The sequence below is a fragment of the Diadema antillarum genome, unplaced genomic scaffold (assembly GCF_040938485.1).
Source record: "Diadema antillarum isolate AM-2024a unplaced genomic scaffold, OU_Dant_1.0 scf00000199, whole genome shotgun sequence".
In the NCBI taxonomy this organism is placed as follows: domain Eukaryota; kingdom Metazoa; phylum Echinodermata; class Echinoidea; order Diadematoida; family Diadematidae; genus Diadema; species Diadema antillarum.
The window spans coordinates 819-24,253 of record NW_027271088.1 but is presented as its reverse complement, the minus strand read 5'-3'; the positions used below and the strand labels follow the sequence as shown (position 1 = coordinate 24,253).

Genomic DNA, 23,435 nt, shown 5'->3' with positions numbered 1-23,435 from the left:
ATATGGTCTTAAGTAAAAATTAATGTCTGGCGACTTTTTGTTTGTTTTGAGGTGCAGGGTCACATATGTAGATTTGTGGATGCTGTTTCCTGGAATGTTCTACAGTGTAAATACCATTTTCAGCATAATTCTCATACTTTTTGAAGATAGAAAATACACATATATCTATAAAGATCTGCTTCTACAGTTGAAGAGAACATGATTGACACTCATAACATGTATCTGCAGCATAAACTGGCAAATGCTAAAAGCAGAAGTTGGTATCATCATTTTGTAAAATGCAGAGCTTTTACATTCAACCTAGACAGGAGATATTCTTTACTCCTGATATTTGTATCTGCACTGCAACTATGGTTATCTTTAGCTAAAAAATAGTGGATGTTGTATCATCTATTATATGTGACTGTGCATCACAAAACCAACAAACAGTCAAATCCCTTGATTCTACGTGAGGACTCAAAACAGGTGAAACAGGTCAAACAAGTCAATCTTGAGTTTTTCATATTTTCTGAAAGAGTTATTCTTTATCTACATTATTCCTTAGTATGGGAACATAAAATGAATGAGAAAGCGTGTTTTCAGCAGTTTTTCTACAACCCTCTCTTTCTGTAAAGTAGTGAGATCAGGTGTGTATTAGAGGCACCTTTTCATTTCTTGAAAATCCATTGCACACTCTTCACATTAATAACTTTTCTTCACTCTAATAATTTTTGAAAGGATAATGTTACTGCTTTGAAAGTAGGCATTAATCATTGACTGAATGTGTTAACAGAGCATATTCAATTTCAGCTTAATCTGATAATCCCTTCATTATTGTTGCTAGGGTGGTTTACATCTTGTTTTTTGTCCCATTCATCGCACAGCTAGTGCGGTTTGGTGAAGATTAAGTGCTTGAATGGATTCTGCACTTTAGAGCCTCTTTACTCAGTTCACACTTTCCAGATAGAGTATGTGCTTTCTTTCCAATATGAAGATAGATTAGGAGAGTCCATTTGAATAGAGTAAAAAATCACTTTAAAGCTGAGAGTCTGTTCTCATGGAATCTGCCCTTAACCTGTTGAGGACGAGTCCTAAGTATACATGTACTTGGGCAAGTGTCTATGGGAAATGTGTGTTGTAGCAAAATCAGTCCGTCCTCAACGGGTTAACTAAAAATCTATGTCTGGCAACTTTTTGTCGGTTTTCTGATGCAGGGTCACATATGTTGTATCTTGTCTACCATATTGAAACTGCTAAATCCTTTTGCGCCAAGGATCATCTGGACATTCTTTGTGTACATCTGATTGGAAGTGTTGTATGCTGTACCATTTTCAGGGATTTGAAATGGCAACTATAAGTACTATATATACAGTGTAAGTACACATAATGCATGGATGCAGGTTGAACTTGAACCTGAATAAAAATGACTGAAACTTCATTAAATGACATGGTACATACATTGTATGTTTAATGAGTGGCTGGTGTCACAATGGTATGCCACTGACATAAAAAATGTATATAATGTGGCAAATAAAGCACAGTTGGACATCGTCTTTGGGGGCATTCATTCCCAGGAGCCCATCACCTGATCTGGAATTGACACATCACGGGCAGCCTTCAAAGATGGGGTGAGATCAGTGGGTGAATTTAACTGGTTTGTCACAACTGCCGAATAACTGAGGGCTAATATTCCAAGGTTTTACACCTCGGTGCAATATTAGATCACAGACATGGTGAACAGACACATCAGTTATTCACTGGATGTAAAGCCCACCGCACACTACATGACTAGAGGTCGTAAAACCTTCTGACTGTCGATTTGACGTCACCATACACTCAAGTGTAAGGTCACAAGCCTAGGTTGCATGACCCGACGGAAAAGTTTTGGCATGTTGGAATTTTCAAGTGGTCGTGCATTTATAGCTAGCTACAGTAGCTACAATGTAGCTCTTAGCTGCGCATGTGCTGTGTGCTATCAGAGCACATGGGAGGCAGGTTGCAGGTCCTAGGTCAGGTCGCATAGTGTGCATTGCCAGGTGGCATGACCTGGTCTCATGGTCAGAGGGTTGTATGACCTCAGGTTGAGTAGTTTGCAGCGGGCTTAACGCTGGGCTCTGGTCTTTTGTCATTCCATGCAAGGGAGGGCAACAAAGACTGTCAAAGAGGTTCACAATAAAAGCATCTGTTCGACATGAGACAAAGACAAAATGTTCAGAAGCCACTATCAAAATCCGGAATCTGTCCCCCTCCAGTTTTAAGCAGAACCAAAAAAGCCTAGCCTGAGTAGGGTTAAAGTTCACTTACATCTGCAGATGTCTTACCTTGCACAGTTTGTCTAGGACTCTCATGCACACATCCAGAAACATTTGATCCTCCTGCCGCAGTTGTCTGAAGGAACCAACTTGGAGCATCGCCATGACGCCATCCTTGTGAATAGTGAGGATGCGGTTCAAATGCCGCGGCTGAAACCCGGCCCACCAGTGAGCTGTACAAGGTATAGGAACACCAACAATATAGATTTTCTCTCTAGCAAGACATAGAAACTAAAGAGTTAACAAGGCAAGTGCCAAAATGTGTCTTGCCCATTCATGTAGAAGAAATTAATGTTTTTCTAACTTCCGGAAGTTCATTGACCCCGCTTATTACTGTATACGCCGTTATTTTCGCGAGGGTTTCATTTTTGTGAATTTCGCGAGCTTTGGGCTGATCGTGAAATTAAAGACACACGAAAATATTACCCCGTCATACATTATGTACAAATTGATGACAAGCGCTTGCCGGACCACCAGCGCGCGGCTGTTACACCGGCCAATACGTACTGCAACTGCTGGCACATACTAGTACGCGACAGTGCGACCGATCTGGAAGTGCAGTACGATGATAAACATGCATTAAAATGTGCAATCTCCGTGCTACATTACCCTATGCAAACGAACACCGCCTCGATGTGGTTGGGTGCGTGAGGCCTACGGATATCCGGATGCATGTAAAACTTTCGCTAGCGCTAGCGCAGCTCTGAAACTTTGTAGTCTAACTTATATAAATTTGTTGCGACGTTTGGTAGGTACAAAGTGTACTTGTGAATGTCGTATGTGATTGTCTCACTGTAAGTTCCCGTATCATCCCGTCTTTTCTATTGTCATGTTTGGGAAGTCACAATGCAAATGGAAAAACGTTACAAGTACAATGTACGTTGGCAAGTGTTTTGAATGTGTTTCTGGGGCTTAAAGCTTGGCAGTAGACCCGACTAGTACTAGTATCAATCGCGAATTTAACAACAAGCGAAAATGCCACTGATACCGTGATTCGCGAAAATATCTGTACACGAAAATATTGGCGTATACAGTACCTTTGACCTTGTGGTGACCTTGTGGTGAGCTTCAACTCCCTAAGGGACATTTACCAGCCAAGTTTGGTCACAAACGGACATAAGGATCAAAAGTTAAGAGCCATAATCGAAATAAGCCATAAACATATAACATTGGGCCCTAAAAGTTCGTTGACCCCTATCTGTGACCTTTGACCTTGTGATGAACTTCAACTCCCCAAGGTACATCTACCATCCAAGTTTGGTCACAAACGGACACAGGGATAAAAAGTTATGAGCCATAATCGCGCAGTAATCGCCGCGCCGTTATGAGCCATAAACGCGCCGTAAAAACTTAACATTGGGCCCTAAATGTTCGTTGACACCTGTCTGTGACCTTTGACCACGTGGTGATCTTCAACTCGCTTAGGGACATCTACCATCCAAGTTTGGTCACAAAATTACTGACATTTACATCAAAAGTTATGAGCCATAATAGAAACGCGCCGTAAAAACTTAACATTGGGCCCTAAAGTTCATTGACCCCTGCCTATGACCTTTCATCTTGAGATGACCTTCATATTTGGTAAAATGTGTAACTTTGTATAATCACTCTTCCCTCCAAGTTTGATCGAAATTGAAGTCCTCAGTAGAGAGTTATTCAAGTTTTTGTAGCATTACGGACAGACGACGGACCGCAGACAACGGACGACGGACAGACGGACGGACAAACGCCACAGGCGATCCCTTAGTCTCCCCTCACCTACGGTGAGCTCGACAAAAACCTGCATTTTGAGATTCACGCTAGGCTTCATGAATCTATTTGAATTTCATTTCGTCACAGAATGATTCCACAACAGAGATGTGTGAAAATATAAGCGGCTTTTTAAACTCTGCCACAAAATTAGAAAAATGGCAAGTGGCAATGCAAACTCATGGAATTTAATATTCCCCAACATTGAATGCCAACATGGATGAAAGTAGTTACATACTAAAAGTATAATCCATTTAAATCCTAGTGTCTCACTGTAACTCACTTAATATCTTGTCTGCTGCCCCTTTCAAGCTACAGAGTGCATTCCCCAGTTGGCAAATGGTATGTCTGCACCATCTCTCCTGAGGCCTGCTGAGGACGGGGCATTCCATTAGCACTAGGTAGAGTCTGAGGGCCTCCACATCAGGAGGGGACTCTGGAAGACTCGGCACTAATGTTGATGTGATGACTTCTGAAATCTAGTGATAAAAAACAATAATAATGATGATAAATTTCAACAAGGAAAAGTAGAAATTACGCGGTGCGTAATGTATGTCCCCGCCGGAAGTAGCATTTTGTAGCAAAATGTACAGTATAGGTCAAAAATCAAGGTCAAAGGTCAAAGAAGTCAAAGGTCAAAATTCTGTGTAGAAGTTTTGAAGCCCTCACCTAGTGCCATCACTTAAAGCAAACGGATTCGAAATCGGGTTAGAAATGGCGGAGTAGCATTTTGTAGCCAATGTACAATATAGGTCAAAAATCAAGGTCAAAGGTCAAAGAAGTCAAAGGTCAAGATTCTGTGTTTTGAAGCCCTCACCTAGTGCCATCACATAAAGCAAACGGAATGGAAATTGGGTTAGAAATGGCGAAGGAGTAGCATTTTGTAGCAAAATGTACAATATAGGTCAAAAATCAAGGTCAAGGGTCAAAGAAGTCAAAGGTCAACATTCTGTGTAGAAGTTTTGAAGCCCTCACCTAGTGCCATCACATAAAGCAAACAGAATCGAAATCGGGTTAGAAATGGCGAAGGAGTAGCATTTTGTAGCAAAATGTACAATATAGGTCAAAGGTCAAGGTCAAAGGTCACAACTGAAATTCTGTGTAGAAGTTTCAAAGCTCCCATGTAGTGCTATCATATAAAGCAAACAGAATCAAAATAGGCTCATAAATGACAGAGAAGTATTAAATTGAACATTTTGATCACACAAGAACGCACACACAGACAGACGGACGGACACATACACGTACGGAGCCCGTTTCATTGTCCCCTGCTTGAACTCGTTCGGTGGGGACAAATTACCTGATTATAATGAAAGGATTTGTCTGGTGCTGAACAAATACAATGGTACACATGTCAAAAAATGTACAATTTATCTGCTATTCAACGTAATTTTTACTACGAACTGCTTACTATCTAATGTTTAAAGGACATGTCCTACATACTACTCAATCACCTACAGTCTCTTTTACTTTAAAGGGGCCCTGAAATCCAAATGCATGTTGATTTGTGTTGATTTATACCTTCAACATCACTTTTGCGGTGAAACGAATATCTAGAAACATTCCATATATTTTTAACGATTTTTTTTCTTCTATTTTTTACAATTTTTTTTCTTCTATTTTTTTTTCAGATTTTTTTTTGGAAGGATTTTTTTTTTTCTTGGAATGCACCTTCCTCTCGACTCAGCATAACTTGCAAGATTCTGTGATATTAATGTGACTAACAAAAGACATGGCGAGGGAACATGCAAGTTATGCTGAGTCGAGGGGAAGGTGCATTCCAATATCTTTTGTTAAGCATTTCAGTACTTTAGCAATGATTGACAGATGAGGTCATCTCAAGAATACTGGTTTGGAAGGATTTTTTGTGGGCGTTCCCAAGTAATCTGAAGAAAAATAGAAGAAAAAATCGTTAAAAATATATGGAATGTTTCTAGATATTTGTTTCACTGCAAAAGTGATGTTGAGGGTATCACAAATCAACACAAGTCAACATGCATTTGGATTTCAGGGCCCCTTTAAATTACTTTTTACCTCTCTTGAAATTCTAATGTAGGTCCAGAACAAGTAAAGGCTACTGACTACTTAAACTGATGACTCAACTGGCAAGCATAGGACAACTTCAACTTCTTCTCATACCATTCCTGTTAATCATCATTCTCAGCTATACTCATCTTAAATTTCAACAGAAGCAGATGAGAAAATACCTTGTAGTGTCTTCAAGTCTTTTGTTTGGATTAAAATAATCTACAAAAGATTCTCTACAAAACACTTTGTCCATGAATAGATATGAAGATATTCCAAGAAACATATCTATTTCTCCCTCCACAGCAAAACTGAGAGAATCGTTGATCTTAAAGGTCCACTTTACCTATGGGAGCAGTCACTTGAAATGTGTTCAAGATATCGCCTTTCATGCATATGTGTAGGTCTGTTGTACCACAAAACACCCTCCCATATAAAAGTTTTGCAATAAAGCGTAAAATATAAGGAGATGTCAGTATTTCACTCAATAAACCGTAGCGGTATACGGTTTAGTCAAGAAACATTTTTATTATAACTATTGTTCACATTTAGTATATCTAACAATACTTGGCATCGATTTTACTGATTCAAATTTTCACAGTGGTTGCTTCTATCCCTGACTCACATTTTAGAACTATTTTAAAGCACTATTGCTGGGTTTTTGTTTCATCTGCAAATGGTAAATTATGACTTTAAACGGCAGTCTCATTCTCATGCGTAATGCTTCTGGTCATTGAAGGGTATGCATAACACAGCTACCACTTTGGTAGTTTTGATGAACTCAGACTACTGTCAACTTCGAGCCCCCTGCCCCTAAAACTAATGCTCACCAATGACCTTCTGAGTCTTCAATGGTCACCAATCTTCTGACACTGGTAAAATCTGCTAGATCTGAGCTTCCATGTTGTATGAATAAACCCATCAAAATCTTACTGCTTGCTGAGTTGAACTTTCAACCAAGACACGCTATATTTCAAAAGGACAAATGCAAGAGTACAATGTACCTCGGGCTTTGTAAAATAAACAAAAAAACAAAAACAATAATAGGAACTCACAATTTCAAGGATCATGTTCTTATCCGAGAGGTGCTTAAAGGCAGATCTTGCAGCATCAAGGTCCACTCCATGGTTGGACTTTCCACAACAGTAGTGATCATCATTTCTGGCATTAAAACAATTCCATCATACAAGCAGTCACTTTCATGCTTATACACTGTACCATATATCATAATACCAAGTGCAATATTTCATACGAGCCATGACCATCACACTTGCAAGTTAAATCGATTTATGATCAGATCTATTTAGAAACTTCATATACTTTTGAGCTGATGGCTCATATTTTCTGCATAGGCTTGTGGCCAATAATATTCTTTTTGAATGAAACATAACATATGTGACCCGCTACAACAAAATGATCCTAAAGTTGGGCGAGGTCAATTATTTGAAAATTGCATGGCATAATTTCCTAATCTTTCTGCTTTAAATTGATATATAACACATCTTATAAAAATAATCGGCTGCGGAGATATCGATGTTTAAAAGAGAGCATATCGAGACGTCTGGGAAATCAATGTTTCGAGAAAAGCACCCTTAAAAGTTTTCCTTGCAACGCAATTGCGATCAAGGGACACGCAAGTCAGTTTTCACCTCCGGACAATAGAAGGCAAGCCCTAGCAACTCCCGAAATGCTCATTCAAGCACAGCGTCGGCGGTCTCCTCACCGACCAATCAGTGACCAGGAGACCAGGGTGCCAGGAGAAGCGGCTGGGCATAGCGCACCCCGCCTGCACGCACCAGTCGACTGGGCAGTGTGTGAGTTTCACGCTTTTGGTTAGCGGCAAGCAGCAAACTTACAAATGAGATCACTCTGGTTGTTGTTAGGGGCGGAGCCTATCTGTGGCGCTCAATCCAAATTTTGGAACCAGTTTCTGCTTCGTTGAAACGCCAAAAAACATGGCCCAGAAAAACGCTATTTTTTGGTCTTTCCTTTCATCATTTTGCTTCAAAATTTCGACAGATGATAGAAGATATGTCAGACTACAATAATATGTCAAAATCAGAAAATCGTAAGTTTTGACCAATCTTGATGCTCTGACTTCAAACTCGATTTTCACAGCTTTGACCCCGTGCGCGACTTTAGGACCCTTTTGTTGTAGCGGGTCACATATGTTAAAATGCAACACTACATTTTATATCTAAATTAAACAATAGAGAAAGAGAAAATATCATTTGAATTACAAATTCTAAATTAAAGTAACTAAACTCTAAACATGTCAACATCACATATCACACAGAAAAAAAAATCTCTCAATGTGATCTTTTTTTTAAGTAGCATAAAAACAGGCAGACTATTCTTCAATATCATTATTCCTTCATTTCTACTTTGTGCTGTTCTTGTTTTTGAGAATCTATATTCATTTGAACCTATCTGTCTTATATTAGGCATAAGTATAATCTGTCTACAACAGTGCACACGTTTGGCAAACGAAAAAGGAAAAAAAACACCCCTTGCTGCATTTTATTTGGAAATCAGTCACATTCTGTGTGGTGCTTTATTTGTTCATTCACAAGGATATTCTGAAATCATGAGTCAATAAAAAGGAATGACACAAGACTTCAAGTCCATATAACAGTGATGAGGGTATATATATAATGTTATTACAAGAAAAGAACAGCTTAGCCAGTTGCAGCTTATAAAGTACACCAGAAGACAGATGATTCAGCACAGCCTGCATATATACATGTACAATGTATACAGCATCATCACACTCACGGCTTTAAGAAAGATGCATTGAGGCATGCAGCGGATGAGAAGACCACCTCTGCAAGCTTTCTGGCCTTGGGTGGTGGGGAAGTGTTGGGCACCACTGAGGCCAGGTCCCTGAGAAGCTTGGCTGAGAGGGCAGCAGGCTCCTGGTGGGGCACAGGATCCCTGAAATCCAGTGGGCAGATCTAGATTCTACACATAGGAAAGATACACAGGTAATACTCACTCAGAATGGCTATCCCCTAGAAAATACTCCGATTATCAGACTTACTCTCACTGCATTATTATCTTTTTTCTGACTCAATATTGCTTCAAAAGATTATCTATTCACCATCATACTTTGTGTATGTGTGATTAGTCACTTTTTAACGAGTGCACATGTAATAGTGGTCATAGTAAACGTGAATGTTCATGCAATAATAAGTGCTTGCATCATAGCACTATTATTATAACATCATATTGACATTTCAATTAAAAATATATATATATACATTTTCTTTTGTACTTCTGCCACATTCTTTTATTTCTTAATAGTCATCAGTACTTTGCAACTTTTCTTAAAGAGTTTGATATGCAGGCACAATCCTAATTTCAAAACACAGATATCTCAAAAAGCAATACAGGTCTGTCCACTTCGCAAGTTCTTGTGTGTCTCTTTGTCAGTGCATTGTATTAAAAAAAAAAATTATATGTTTCTAAAAAGGGGACTCACTTGTGTTACACTTGTGACCGTACAGAAAGATTGACCTCCTCCGGCGTGTATGCATCTCACAACATATCCCTCTACCTCCATATTCTCCTCAGCTCCCGAGTATGGGACCCATGGGCCGGAAACTTTGGCAGGATCACAGTGGGACTCTGTATCCCCTTGGCCCAGCTGGCCCAGGACCCCGAGACCAAATGCATACAGTCGTCCACTTGCCCCTTCAAGGACCAGTGTGTGGTGTCTGGATGGTCAAAACAATTTTTCCACACAATCAAACTTCTTGAACTCCATCAAATAGACAGACAACTTTGGGATTTTCTTTGCTTTGTTACACTTGCATCACATAAACACTATCTGCTTTAGTTACATTGATGTAGGAGTGCTGACTGTTTGGACTTTCACTGTAGTAAGAATGAACAATTAATACTGACAGAAAAGTTGCAAAAGCCATTTCTTCATATAGATGACAGCAAGTTATCACAAGTCATAAAGTTTGTCATAATGTTCACAATTTTAAATTCCACTCGTACCAAGTGACTGCATGGGGGGGGGGGGGGGGTTCAGAGTGGTATAATAAGTTAGAACAAAAGTAGCTATATAGCAAAGTGATGCATGTACCAAACTTGGAATCTACAGCAGAAAAATCACCAACCTTCCACACGCCACCTGCGTGATGGTGGTCCCCATCAGGTCAATGACCTTCTTTGGGTTGAGCTCATTTGCATCTGAACCATGACCCAGTTGACCCTCTGACCCCTGGCCGAAGAGAAAGACGCCACCATCCTGTACGGACAAATTCAACAAGAACAAATCCATAATTAACCTGTTGAGGATGAGTCCCGAGTATATGAGTCCCCGAGTATACTCGGGCAAGTGTCTGAGAAATATGTGTTGTAGCAAAATCAGCCCATCCTCAATGGGTTAAAGGGCCTCTACAGTACTGGTTGAGGTGGGGATTCATGTTTTGAACATTCCTAAGTGAGATAATGAAAAGCCTCTTATGAAATATGAAAGAGCATGTAATTTTAAGAAGGATTCAACGTTTATTTGATGAAAATTGGGTTTTCAAATGGCTGAGATATCAAAAAAAAGTGCTAATAATAAAAGGCGACATGCCACAACTTTATTAGGATCTCTTTGTTTCACCTTGTTTTTGGATATCTCAGCCATTTCAAAACCGAATTTCATCGAATAAACTTTTGATACCCCTTAGAACTGGCATGCTCTTTGACATCTCATAGAGTGGTTTCTGAATATCTCGCAAAACGTTAGAAGCTAAATCCTCACCTCGACCAGAACTGTACACACCCGCTTTAAACTTCACTGGACATCAATCAAATAAGTGGGGCAGAGTATTTCATGGTAGTATTTTGGTATGACTTCATCATCATCTTCTGTGAGGCACACAGAAAAATCATCTTTTTCCCAGCGCCGATTTCAAATCATGGTGACAGCATCACACAGACGCTGATGCTGTCTTACATCAAGCTAATGGGGAGTCAGTTTCATTGGCAGGATTACATCTTAATCCCAGGGTTATGTAAGTGTTGCATTTGAATGTATCGATTGATATCCATTGTATTACCCGAGGTTAGCATACATAGGCCTTTAAAAAAAAAAAAAAATCTACTTTTGATAATACAGAGCTCATAAGGAAATTGGACATGGTGTTCTGCCTATCATGAACGTCTCTTTTCTGAAATGAAACAAGCAATCACTGATACTGTAAAACAAGAAATATTCGCGGCATGAAATTTTTCTGAATTGGAGCCAACGACCTTTTTCGTGACATGAAATTTTTGTGAGCTGGCACTGGCATCCAATGCATTATAGTGTTAGACAAGAATTTTTGTGTGCATTTAAATTTTGCAAATTTTGGCTCTTGTAAAATTGCCTTAAATATCCGATATGAAGCCAATCATGAGTGGCAACTATCTAGACTAAACATACCTCAACAATAATGTATGATATATGTGACTGCGCAGAAGGCTATTACTTATACTACTTACAAGAGTAAGCAGGGCAGTATGGTCTTGTCCACATGCCACATATCTCACTAACTGAGATCGGAGATTCCTGAGTAGAGTTGGAAAGTATTTGTCTGCAAGAAAGGAAAAACAAATATGAAAGTGAAAGTTCTGCTAAAGAATTCATTGCTACTTGTAGGGACTTTATCCCAACAGGATATTTATTACTCTATGTCACAAATGTGATATTCATCAAAACAAATACACTGTAAATATCACAGTATTTTTACTCAACAAACAAAAGGCAACTGTGGAACAGCCAGAAAGGAATTTATATTGCAACCTTCAGAGGAACTACTACCTCTTATACAAAGCAATGCTATATGACACAACACATTGTAATGCCATTCAATACAATAAAAGACGATAACATACGAAACAAATATGACAGCAACAATTTGATGAGTGCTCTCTGATAAATGTCAACCAAAACATCTTAATACATTAACACATTAAAGGGGATGGCTAGTAACTGATCAGTGGGAATTAGTGGGATTGCTGAGGGATGATTGTTCCAATCCTTGTGGGATTCATTTAAGAGTACATTATATATCTATTCTTGTGTGAAAACTATTTGCTTCAGAATGGTCTCATATTCAAGTAATGTGCAGTTTAATGTTTCCAGGTAAGCGTCCCTGGTCAGTGACGGGGCATTAATCTGCACATTACTTGAATATGAGACCGTTCTGAAGCAAATAATTTTCACACAACAGTAGATATATAATGTACTCTTAAATGAATCCCACAAGGATTGGAACAATCATCCCTCAGCATTCCCACTGATTCCCATTGATCCGTTACTAGCCATCCCCTTTAAGAATTTCAGACATGACAAATTACTACAGCAGTGACCTACGCTCTCTGTTGCCAAGCCCAAGCTGCCCAAAGTCATTTTTGCCCCAGCTGAACACTGACCCCGAGACGGTAAGGGCAAAGGAGTGTGACCCTCCGCACGCTATTCGCACAATGGGCACACCCTTGAGAGACGTGAGCTCAGTTGGCCTGTCAACTAGACTCGACCCTGAAGAACCGATGCCCAGTTGACCGTATGTGTTGTCACCCCAGGTGAATACTCTTCCGTCTGCCAAAGTGATGTCATAAGATATAACACAGGGATGATAATAAGCGATGATTAACATATTAATAATAATAATGTCATAAATTTATATTGCATCATACTATTATTACCCCCGTCTCTGGATACATTATTTCCTGCCAGCACTGACAGTGCTCACTCTCCACTTCCTGGGGAGCATTCCAGCCAGTCGCCACTTTACAGGCGTGCACATTCTTCAGCAAAAAACAAACAAGAAACAGCAGAGACCATGATACAGATAAGACAGAGATGCTCAAGTACAGAAAACTAAAACAAAATCAAGCTGTGACAGCTTCATGACATGAAACGTTCATTCATCTGATTCACGTAGGATAACATTTCAGCTTTGTCTTTGTTTCTGTGATATGAGTGCTACTACAATAAGTGAAAGGACCCACATCATCTGATGGAACATCAATCTAGAGAAAAATCTCCTTTGGTACAGGGAATCAAATGAACTCTGATTGAGACATTCCAGCACACATGATGTAAAAAGAACAGACCTAAAATACTTTGCGTTCAGCCAAGACAGGCACGAAAGAAAGTGTAGCTGCAGGAAAGCAGTGATCTATGGGAATGTGCTGCCCAACTTTTCTGGGGCACTGGAGAATTTTGCCAGTTTAGAGCTGTATGTTTTAAGTTTTTCTGAAGCTTGATCACACAATTGCTGTCCTGAATTTCAACATGAAAGGTCGTATTACCTCTCGACAATGCCATGGAATGTAATTCTCCACAGCAGACCTTGACAACATGGTGGGATCCCAGATGTCTCAGGATCCTAAAAAGAGACAGAGAGAGAAAGAAAGAGAGATTCAGAGAAAGAAGAGATAGGGACAGAGGGACACAGAGAGACAAAAGGAGACAGAAAAAAGGTGTGCTTGTTAATTACCTCTGCCAAGGGAGGAGGTTATGTTTTCATCGGTGTTGGTTTCTTTTTGTTTCTTCGTTTGTCCATGAGCAAAATAATTCAAAAAGTTGCTAACGGATTTGAATGAAACTTACAGGGAAGGTTGAGAATGAGACAAGTAACAGATGATTAAATTTTGGTAGTGATCTGAGAATTTTTATAGATTTTATGAAGGATTTCCAATATTTTATCAGGTAGGGTCAATGAACTTGGGAGTTCAAGCTGCATTTTTTAAGTCTTCATACGCGCACTAGAATGCATGCTCTAGTTTCTGGTCCAGGGCAAGGCGTGCTGCGCAGCTGACATTGATGACATAACAAAAGGTTTCTATATTGGGAAATCAGGCAATTTTCAGCATGCATACGTATGGGTAGTTATCACTGATCTCTATGGAAGAACAAGATCAGTGGTTGGAAATGAGCTGCTTGGCGGAGGTCTGCGCTCTCAGAGTGCTTCTCTAGCTTAGTTTGCACCTGCTTGATTCACCATCTACAATAACATCTGACACTCAACAAAAGATTACAAAATGTGCTTTAAGCAAATGCTTCTATTACAAACTATTTGACACACATCAGAGGCATAGTGATCTCATTTTATCAACATTAAAAGCGACATAAATTGTAATATTGGTACATCACAAATTCTTATTCATGCCTGATCAAAAATAGTTTGACCATTGAATGATTTGAAAAATTGCCATGAAAGATTGTTTTTTAAGTTTCACAGCTTTTTACTGCCACTTCTGCATACATGTGTTGTCCAAAAGTCATACAATGACCACAAGTTTCCCGAGAAGAATTCGGAATGTTCTAGTAAGATCGACATTTTCTTCTTTATCCTTCGACAGTGCATAGCTTCCGCACTTGAACTTGGATGACAAAGATGGGGCACTTTTAAGAAATCAATGTTATTATACTCATTCACCCTTGAAAAACATAGATATGGTTTGGGCAGCGATTAATATAATATTGCTCTAATTACACATGTTCTTCTTCTTACTTTGGTTTGTGTTTGGCTTCTCTGGTTCCAGTTCCCAGGCCACACTGACCCCTGTCATCACGCCCCCAGCCTAGGACTTGACCCCTGTCTGAGACTGCCAGTGTGTGGTCACCCCCACAGCACACCTGAGATATAACAAAAGTCTCCAGTGCAGACACTTGCACTGAAGCGTGAAGAACGATTAGCATGTTAGGGAGTGATTTAAAGCATGTGGGTGGAAAAAAAGAGAAAAAAAGAGCAAATACCAGTAGTAGCAATATCCATGCATATTAGACATCTCCTCAGCATGCTAGTAGACCAGTTTACAAAACTATTGACATCTATCCAATATTTCTTCCATTTCTGACATAGTAATGAGTTATTCTACTCACCTGTACTTCAAAAACAGTTTTCAGTACTTGGGGTCCAGTTTGTATACAATGTACATTAGTTGATTGCTACATTGGGCAAACCTATGGTAAGCTTTCAGGTCGTCAAGAAAAACCATTGTCAGAAAGGCAGATACATAATAATTTGTATTAGTATTTAGTAAACGGGTTTATTGGCATCCAACTGTACACGGTGAATCTCGATATTACAAAGCTCAAATCAGGCCCAATTACACTGGCAAAAGATCAGGCCTACATTTGAACAAGTCTTGGTTTTCGGATCTACCATCTACATTCCCACTGATTCCCACTGATCACTTACGTACTAGCCATCCCCTTTAAACACTGGTAACCATCCCCTCCAGAACTGAAAGGAAAATGATGATGAAAGAGTATTGCAAGAAAAAAAGGCTCAAGCTGTTTCTTCAACCACTTCATCACTTTACACAAGTACAGTTGTATTTACAAGGATACACACCATGTAAGGTGATGTCTGATTGCACAAAAAGTACTGTATTCTACCATAAAGACAAATCCCAGACTTGATACAATCATCCAACTTCATCTATGCAAATTACAAGTGCTACCACCATCAATACCACTGGTCACTACTACATCCACATTACCACTATGTGGACACTTAGTATAGGAATGATAAGAGTAATAATGATCATCATCATCATAATAACAAGGAAAGGAATAAAAAGAAAAGGAAGTGAGGATAATGAAACCAATTTAGAGCCAAGAGGTCTACAGTAGCTTCTATCTTACAATATCACTAATCTTTCTTAAAACAACACACAGTATTACTAAACTATTAAAAGCTCACCTGGTCTACTATGGCTGCGATCCTGTCCAAGTTGTCCCATGTCATTAGCCCCAAACATATAGACAGTTCCTCCCTGGAGCACCACACCAGTGTGACGCAGACCACAGCCAACTGCCTGCACCTTCTGCCCCATCAAAGTTGGCACTTCTTTGGGTAACACCTGATGGGTCTGGCTGCTATGGTTACCAAGACCAAGCTGGCCTTCTCTGGACGATCCCCAGCAGAACATGGCTTTTGATCAGTGGCACATATGTCAGCACTTGATGGCTCTAGTATGGATAATCAATGGTGAAGAATCCGAATATGACATTAACATTAATCACAAAATTCATTACATGTTATACAATAGAGGAATTTTTCTCCTGTCCTTAGTCCTATCTTGAATACTGTAGAAATACTCCAGGTAGGACTACGGATATGCAGACAGGGTCAGTATTGAGGCAACAAATACTCTGTGTTATAAGGCTACATTATTTTTTCGTTGGGGTCTACTATAAATTTCTATTGACATCAAGTATCATCACTGTATCAGTGATGGGTATTTACCAGGTACATTAACACATCGAAAATTCTTTCATAATATTATTACCCAATCTCCAGTTTTGTTCCAGTAACTTCTGCTTATTTGGGGCAACAAATGCCATTTCACATGTCAGCCAATCATTTCCTTGGATACAGTTGGAATTCCCTACATTTCCTAGATAGGTCAGTACAGTACATCAGTAGTGAGAACTGGGGAAAACCATGAAGCACAGCATAATCACTGTTTGTCAAGCACTCAATCATGACGTCCATATTATGTTGAAGACCCACAATATTATTGAGATTCTACAACTTGTTGTAGATCTTATTCTAAAGCAAGCCGCCCACAATTTGACCATAACCATACAAAATGTGACTACCTACGTTGTACATGTAAAACCTATGGTTTTTAATTATGTGTGGTCGAAATTTGGCAAGTAAGGTTGAACCTTGGTGCAGGTTTTTTATTACAGGTTTCTAGTCGACTACGGTGCGTTATCCAAGGAAGTGTAGCCAATCAAGTAGGCCTACCGGTATGAAGTAGAAAAGGCTAGGTAAGAAATGTTAAATAACCGCACCGGCGACCCAAACAGGCAACACCTTCTTCGTGTTACTGGTTACAGTGCAGTAGTGAATCCAGGTGGGGATGCACTGGGTGCACACCCCCTCCCTTTAATTCTTAAAAAAAAAAGAAATAAAAAGAATAAAATGGGGAAGCATGCAACCCCCCCCCCCCCCTTTAATTTTGTAAAAGGCACCCCTCCTTTTGTGGAATTCCTGGATCCGCCCCACCCCTGCAGCGCCCCAGCCAGGGTAAGGTAAGGTTTACTATAATCTAATAAAGTTAAGATTAGAAATAGAAATCTATCACACTCACTCAACAGTAAATTACACTAAACAGACGGAAAAATCTGTATGTCTTGGGACCCGTTTCATAAAACTTGTCATCAGTGACAAGTTGTCATAGATGTGACAAGCTACTGAAATCCTTGCATCTGATTGGCTGAGTGAAAATTTGTCATAGAAATATGGCAGTTGTCACTGATAACAAGTTTTATGAAACGGCTCCAGGAGTCTTTTATCATTTTTTTACTTTTATGGCTCTCCTCCGTAACACCCAACAGTTAGACAGGAGGGGATTCCGTGAAGCCAGTCGTACGTTTACGTAGTCTCTGCGGAAAATATCCCCGACGACCGATGCAGACCAATCTTTCACTCAGTCAACTTTAAGAGCTATTCAGTACACTATTCAGTAATTCAGTAGAGCAGCACATTGCAACTTTTTTGGTGAGTTTCGAAACTATACTTTACTTGACTGTATATAATAAATCACATACATAGCTCTTTAATATTACCTAGACTACAATGAATAGACATCTGTAACGTTAAGAGCTAAGTAAAGCAAGTAAACACTGCTACCAAGATGGGTAGATCTATACACTTTACACTTTACTCTGAATTACAGCACACTCTCTTGTTACGGGCCCAGCGTTGTTTGTAAATGGTTTCTATATGATGTAATTTAGAACTCTAACGTTAGATCTCTGATCTAAATGCATGCAAGGGCCCTCTTGATCCGCCCTTCGTTTACCTATTCCGCCGATTGTTATGTCAGGTCCGGTTCTCTGCAGCACTGCAGCAGAAGGTTGAGAAGGCCGACCATACACACTTACTTGTCCAAGGGCAAGACCGCCAAAAGACAAGAAAGAGGTGGCAGACAGACAAAATTTTGGCAATCTCCCTCCTCTAGATTCCACAGTTTACAGTAGATACCGTGTAGCACTGACCTCAACTCTGCAGTGCTTTGCTGCATGCTCAGCTCAGCTCACTGAGCTTACTGAGCTATACAAGTTACTCTACGATCTACTGCTGTCGTACCCTACGAACGATACTATCGAATACGAATAATCAGTAAACCAGGCGCAGGCTGGTAACAGACCGTAGTCACGTACCGTACTCTGTATTTGTACGCAGATCCTACCGAAGCGCTTCCCCACGGCCCCCAGCGTATGCACGTATTATATTGTAAACTTCTCTGTAGGATAAGACCACAGAAGAGTTCTGTGGATAAGACAGGGAGGTGAGACAAGTGCTCTCCTGTTTCGTTTCTCGTTCCGAGACTCTGATTATGAAAGCTAGTACAGCTGTATTCATGAGTGCGAGTGCACGTCGTATGCAGCATCGATGGTGGTCAATGTTGTGTGTCAGATATCAAAAGCGTTGAAAAGCTAAAGCCTCTAGAAATCAGACTAGCAAAATATCAATTTCTTTTATCAAATTGATAAATTTCGTGCGGAACACAGCGATTATCTTCAACTCTGATATCTAAATTATGCATGTTTTTAGCAGACTAACGGTGAAGATTACAGTCATTAGGCAAAGTTGTATCGTATGTCAGCCAAGTTGGGGCGATATCCAGAAAAGAGTGACTGAAAGTAAGACTAACTGAAAAATGACGATGAGTTTATATCGGTTCTTTTGGCTTGGAAGTTTCTATATGAACTAACAAGTTTCCCTGAGTAAGAATTGTGACTCTGAATTGCAATAAATGAAAGTTCGAGATTTCGTGATCCCTGTTCGTGATGTAATAGTTTGACGATTTGATCTAGTCGGTCTGACATTTCGACACAGTATGAAACAAAACATCGGGCGATCATGATTAATAGAAATATTTTTTGTGTGTGTTTTATTGGAATCAAAAGCAAATCAATACATATATGAACATGTAAATTAGAACAATCATCGGGAAAGAGAGAGAGAGAGAGGGAAAAAAGCAGCACTACCCATGCAATAGCAAATAGGTCTAGATGTGCTTTAAAGCAGTCACTTTGTCTCATACGAAATATTATCTATGTATAACAAATATGATACGATATATTATATTCTTAAAAAAATTAAAAGTAGATAATACAATAATAACATATTATAATATATTTGTGTTACGTGCAATTGATAAGAGGAAAATAACTATAAAGTGCCAAGAGAACTGTGAAACAACACCCACAGGAGGGCACGGGAATGAAGTCTATGCACATTTTGTCACAGAACTGAACAAATATATTCAAAGCATAATTAATTCTAATGCATCTGGATATTTTAACTGAAAAAAAAACAATCACTTAATTAAAAGGAATCTCAGCCCATACACCCCCACGCGTGGTGTCCCTTGGTACATCAATTCAAACAAATAACAAATTGAACAGCGTAACGATTATCATTATACATGTATTCAAAATTCAAATCCCCATTTCCGGAATAATGAATAGGGAGCTTATTATTTCTCTTTGCCATACAAAATTCAAGTTCTTTATTGGTCATAATAAAGCATTTAAATCCTTCGAAGCTTGGTGGTTTATTTTGAAATTTACATACATCAATATTTAAGTAAAAGAAACAAATAAGTAATAAATTTATCATGTTCAATACCGAACATTTTTTCAAAAGTTGAAACATTTAGCGGTTTATGAGTTTTCTGAATAATGATGTTAATAGTGGATTAGAAATATTGTACCGGTAGGCCGCTATACTGGTTCTGTGAGCGCTAATGAATCTGTCTGACAATTGCAAAGATAATGCAATAATGGTGATGATGATGATGATGATGATAACAACAACAGCAGCAATAATAATAATGATAGTGATAATAATAATGATAATAATAATGATAATAATGATGACGATAATAATAATAATAATAATAATAATAATAATAATAATAATAATGATAATGGTAACAATAATGATTAGCATTATCTCTCTCGTTATTTGATGAAAAGAAGAAGGGGAATAAAAGAAGAATCACAGCAACAGTATGATGACATAATATTTAACAATGAATAATAATGATAATAATATACATAGTCTTTTTTTTATAGCGCATTTCCTATAAATTGATCAATGCGCTTTAGATCCAAATTCGTCCCAAAAGAATATAAGATTTTTTTTTTTTTTTTGCAAATTCTTTTTGAATATCAAAACCGAGTGTGATGAGCGGAGTTCCTTTGGCAATTGTCATGCCTTGGTCAACAAAATAAGAAATGCATGCTTTCGCAGAGACTCCAACTCTCCCGTTTTCGACGGGAGATCTCCCGCCGAAAACCCATTTTTGCAAAATCTCCCGTTCTCCCGTTTGAGATTTAATTTCTCCCGCCCTGGCTCTTTGTCTCCCGTTGGAAAGGATTTCTTGCATATTTCTATCGTATGTTGAAAAAATAAGCCTTAGATAGCACCAGAGAGCATCTAGAACCCTAGGAATTTCGCGCTTCGCACACATCAACTTTGAGTCTCCCGTTTGCTCGGGGTTTCAGTCGGGAGAATCTCCAGATCAGAAGGTACTTTGGGTTGGAGTCTCTGCTTTCGCCGTGAGATGGAAGTCATTTTTAACGCAAATAGTGCTGACTCTATAATAATGTGCTATACATGAGATTGTTTGTAGACATACTGATATGTTCTTCTTGCAGAGCAGATGCCTCAGCAGCATGAGCAGTATATACTCGAATTAAGATCTAGGCCTACAAATTATATATGTTACAACTGATTCGATCGCCTTAGACTCGTCTGATAGATTTGTAAAAGGGTCTTAGTTTTGTTTTGTTTTGTGTTGTTTTGTTTTGTTTTGTTTTATTTTGTTTTTACTCTGAGTGATCCAGAGATATATATATTATCTATATATAAGTTTGAGCCTTAAAATATCCAGGGAGAACCCCATAGTTCAGAGAACTATTGACAGTGGAAAGTATTGATGATAACAGACTATATACAGACTCATGCATTTTCAGCGGGAGCCAACATTCATGGTAAGAGTGTCAAACAGCCATTGCAGAGCAGTGGCGTATCTAGGGAAAACGGCGCCCGGGGCAAGCGCGAAAGTTGCGCCCCTATAAATTTCTAAAAAAGTGTTCAACCCCAACCCCATATCCCGGCAGGGACTTTAAAAAAATCCACATGGTATCCTCTTTCGAGCACCTAAAAGGGGTCTTTTGAGGGTGATTTAAATGAAATAAATTTTGCTAAATTTTGGCGAGCGAGCGCAGCGAGCGAGCAGAAAATTCTTGTATTTCAGCTTACAAAAACATGGAATTCTTGTCATTTTTTGCTTATTAAATCTTACAATTCTAATCTAGATGTAACGGCCTTATAGATAACGATTTATACCAACAAGCTAAGGACTTGAAAAAATACTTTAAATTAGTATGCGCGAGTGAGCCGAAATTTTAATATTTCTGCTTCATCATCACGTTTTATTCTCATCTGGTTTTTTTTTTTTTTTTTGATAAATTTTGGCGAGCGAGCGCAGCGAGCGAGCCGAATATTTTTATATTTATTTTCAGCTTATAACAAAACATGGAATTCGGAATTCTTGTGTGAACACAATAAACATTGTTATCTGTCCGCGTCATCATCATGTTTTGTTTTATCTTGTTTGATTTTGTTTTCTGCCCCCCCCCCCCCCCTTCTCCCTTCCCCCCGTCCGGGCGAGGTTTTTTTTTTCTTCTTCTTCTTCTTCTTTTTCCGTTTTTTCGTTTTTTGCGCCCCCAAGGAGTGGCGCCCGGGGCACGTTCCCCCCTTACCCCCCCCCCCCCCCCCCCCCTAGATACGCCACTGTTGCAGAGCGAAGATGAGGGACGTGTACCAAGCGCGCCGGAACACTACTTCTGGGGGTTTTTGGGGGGCGACGAATCTCGACGGGGGCACATTTAATTTTTATGTGACGATGTGAGATCATCGGCGAGGGAGGGGGGGGGGGGGAGGGAGGTTGTGTAAGGGGGACTACCCCTCCCCCCCCCCCCCCCCACGGTAGGGACCTTTTGTAAAACAGAGCGCAAAAGTCGCGTTTATAGAGCATTTAAAAGCAAATTTCTAGGGAATTACCATATAAAAAAGTCAGTTGGAAGGACTAATGTATGATCGTAACATACGGGAGGTATACATTATGTGACGGTGTGAGATCTTCGGTGAGGGAGCGAAGCGACCGAGCGGGGGCAGGGTGTTGGAGGGGGAAACCCCCCTCCCACGGGATAGGGACTTTCTGTAAAAACAGAGTGCAAAAGTCGCATTTATAGAGCTTTAAAAACAATTTTCTAGGGAATTAACGTATTGAAAAAAATCAGTGCGAAGGACTATGATCATAACATACGGGGGTACATTATATGTGACGGCGTGAGATCTTCGGCGAGGGAGCGAAGCGACCGAGTGGGGGAAGGTGTGGGAGGGGGATACCCCCTCCCAGGGTAGGGACTTTTTGTAAAAACAGAGTGTAAAAGTCGCGTTTGTGGAGCATTTTAAATTAAATTTCTAGGGAATGAGACATAGGGATAAATTTAGTGCGAAGGACTATGATTACGCGTATACGGTCGTACATTACTGTATGTGACGGTGTGAGATCCTCACGGTATATAGGGAGCGAAGCGACGGAGCGGGGGAGGTTGTGGGAGGGGATACCCCCTCCCAGGGTATAAGGGACTTTTTGTGTAAAAACAGAGTATAAAAGTCGCGTTTATGGAGCATTTTAGATTAAATTTCTAGGGAATGAAACATAGTAAAAGAAATTACTGGGAAGGACTATGACCATAACTAACTTATACTATTCATTTTACGGGCAGAGCGAGCGAGCCACTTTCACTTTGCCATTCGTCTGAAATGTATTCATTATCGCATTGTTCGAGTAATGAACATATTCTTATACTGCTAGAAAGCAGAGAAGAAAAGGAAAAATGTAAGGTTTACTAAAGGTATGTTTCAACGGGCACAATCGAGGACGCAAGGCTATACTGTATACACTAAATTTACATGATAAGTTAATATTAGTGTAGACGCACCGGCGTAGCCAGGATAGTATGATCTTGGGGGCGGTTACTATGCGAGGGAGCGAAGCATTTTGATGTTGTAAATGGTGCAATTTGATGCATGTTTTGCGTGTTTTATCGACTTGAAACGGCCCCAATTGTTCAAGGGAACAGGATATTTTGATGTGGATTATTATTGAACAATTTGCCTATAAAGTGGTAGCATTTAAATAAACTTCTTGTATTCATTCTCACAATGAATTTCATGAACGCTGTCGGTTAAGCAATCAAACAGAAAAGGCATACATGCACACGAGGTTGTACATATGATAAGGGATATTTTCTCCTCCCACAGTAGAAGG

General features: G+C 39.5%; 1 protein-coding gene across 1 annotated transcript in view; it reads right to left on the bottom strand.

Moving 5' to 3' along the window:
* LOC139723758 (probable E3 ubiquitin-protein ligase HERC4) overlaps nt 1-18,015 on the bottom strand; it is a 35,224-nt gene extending 17,209 nt beyond the window's left edge. The window contains 13 exon segments of the mRNA XM_071634969.1: nt 2,301-2,464; nt 4,324-4,519; nt 7,121-7,226; nt 8,841-9,013; nt 9,015-9,026; nt 9,547-9,781; nt 10,193-10,323; nt 11,550-11,641; nt 12,424-12,648; nt 13,365-13,441; nt 14,570-14,732; nt 15,767-16,035; nt 17,880-18,015. Coding sequence (XP_071491070.1) covers nt 2,301-2,464; nt 4,324-4,519; nt 7,121-7,226; nt 8,841-9,013; nt 9,015-9,026; nt 9,547-9,781; nt 10,193-10,323; nt 11,550-11,641; nt 12,424-12,648; nt 13,365-13,441; nt 14,570-14,732; nt 15,767-15,995 — 1,803 coding nt within the window. The 5' untranslated portion in view covers nt 15,996-16,035; nt 17,880-18,015.
* Nucleotides 18,016-23,435: the final 5,420 nt, after the last annotated feature.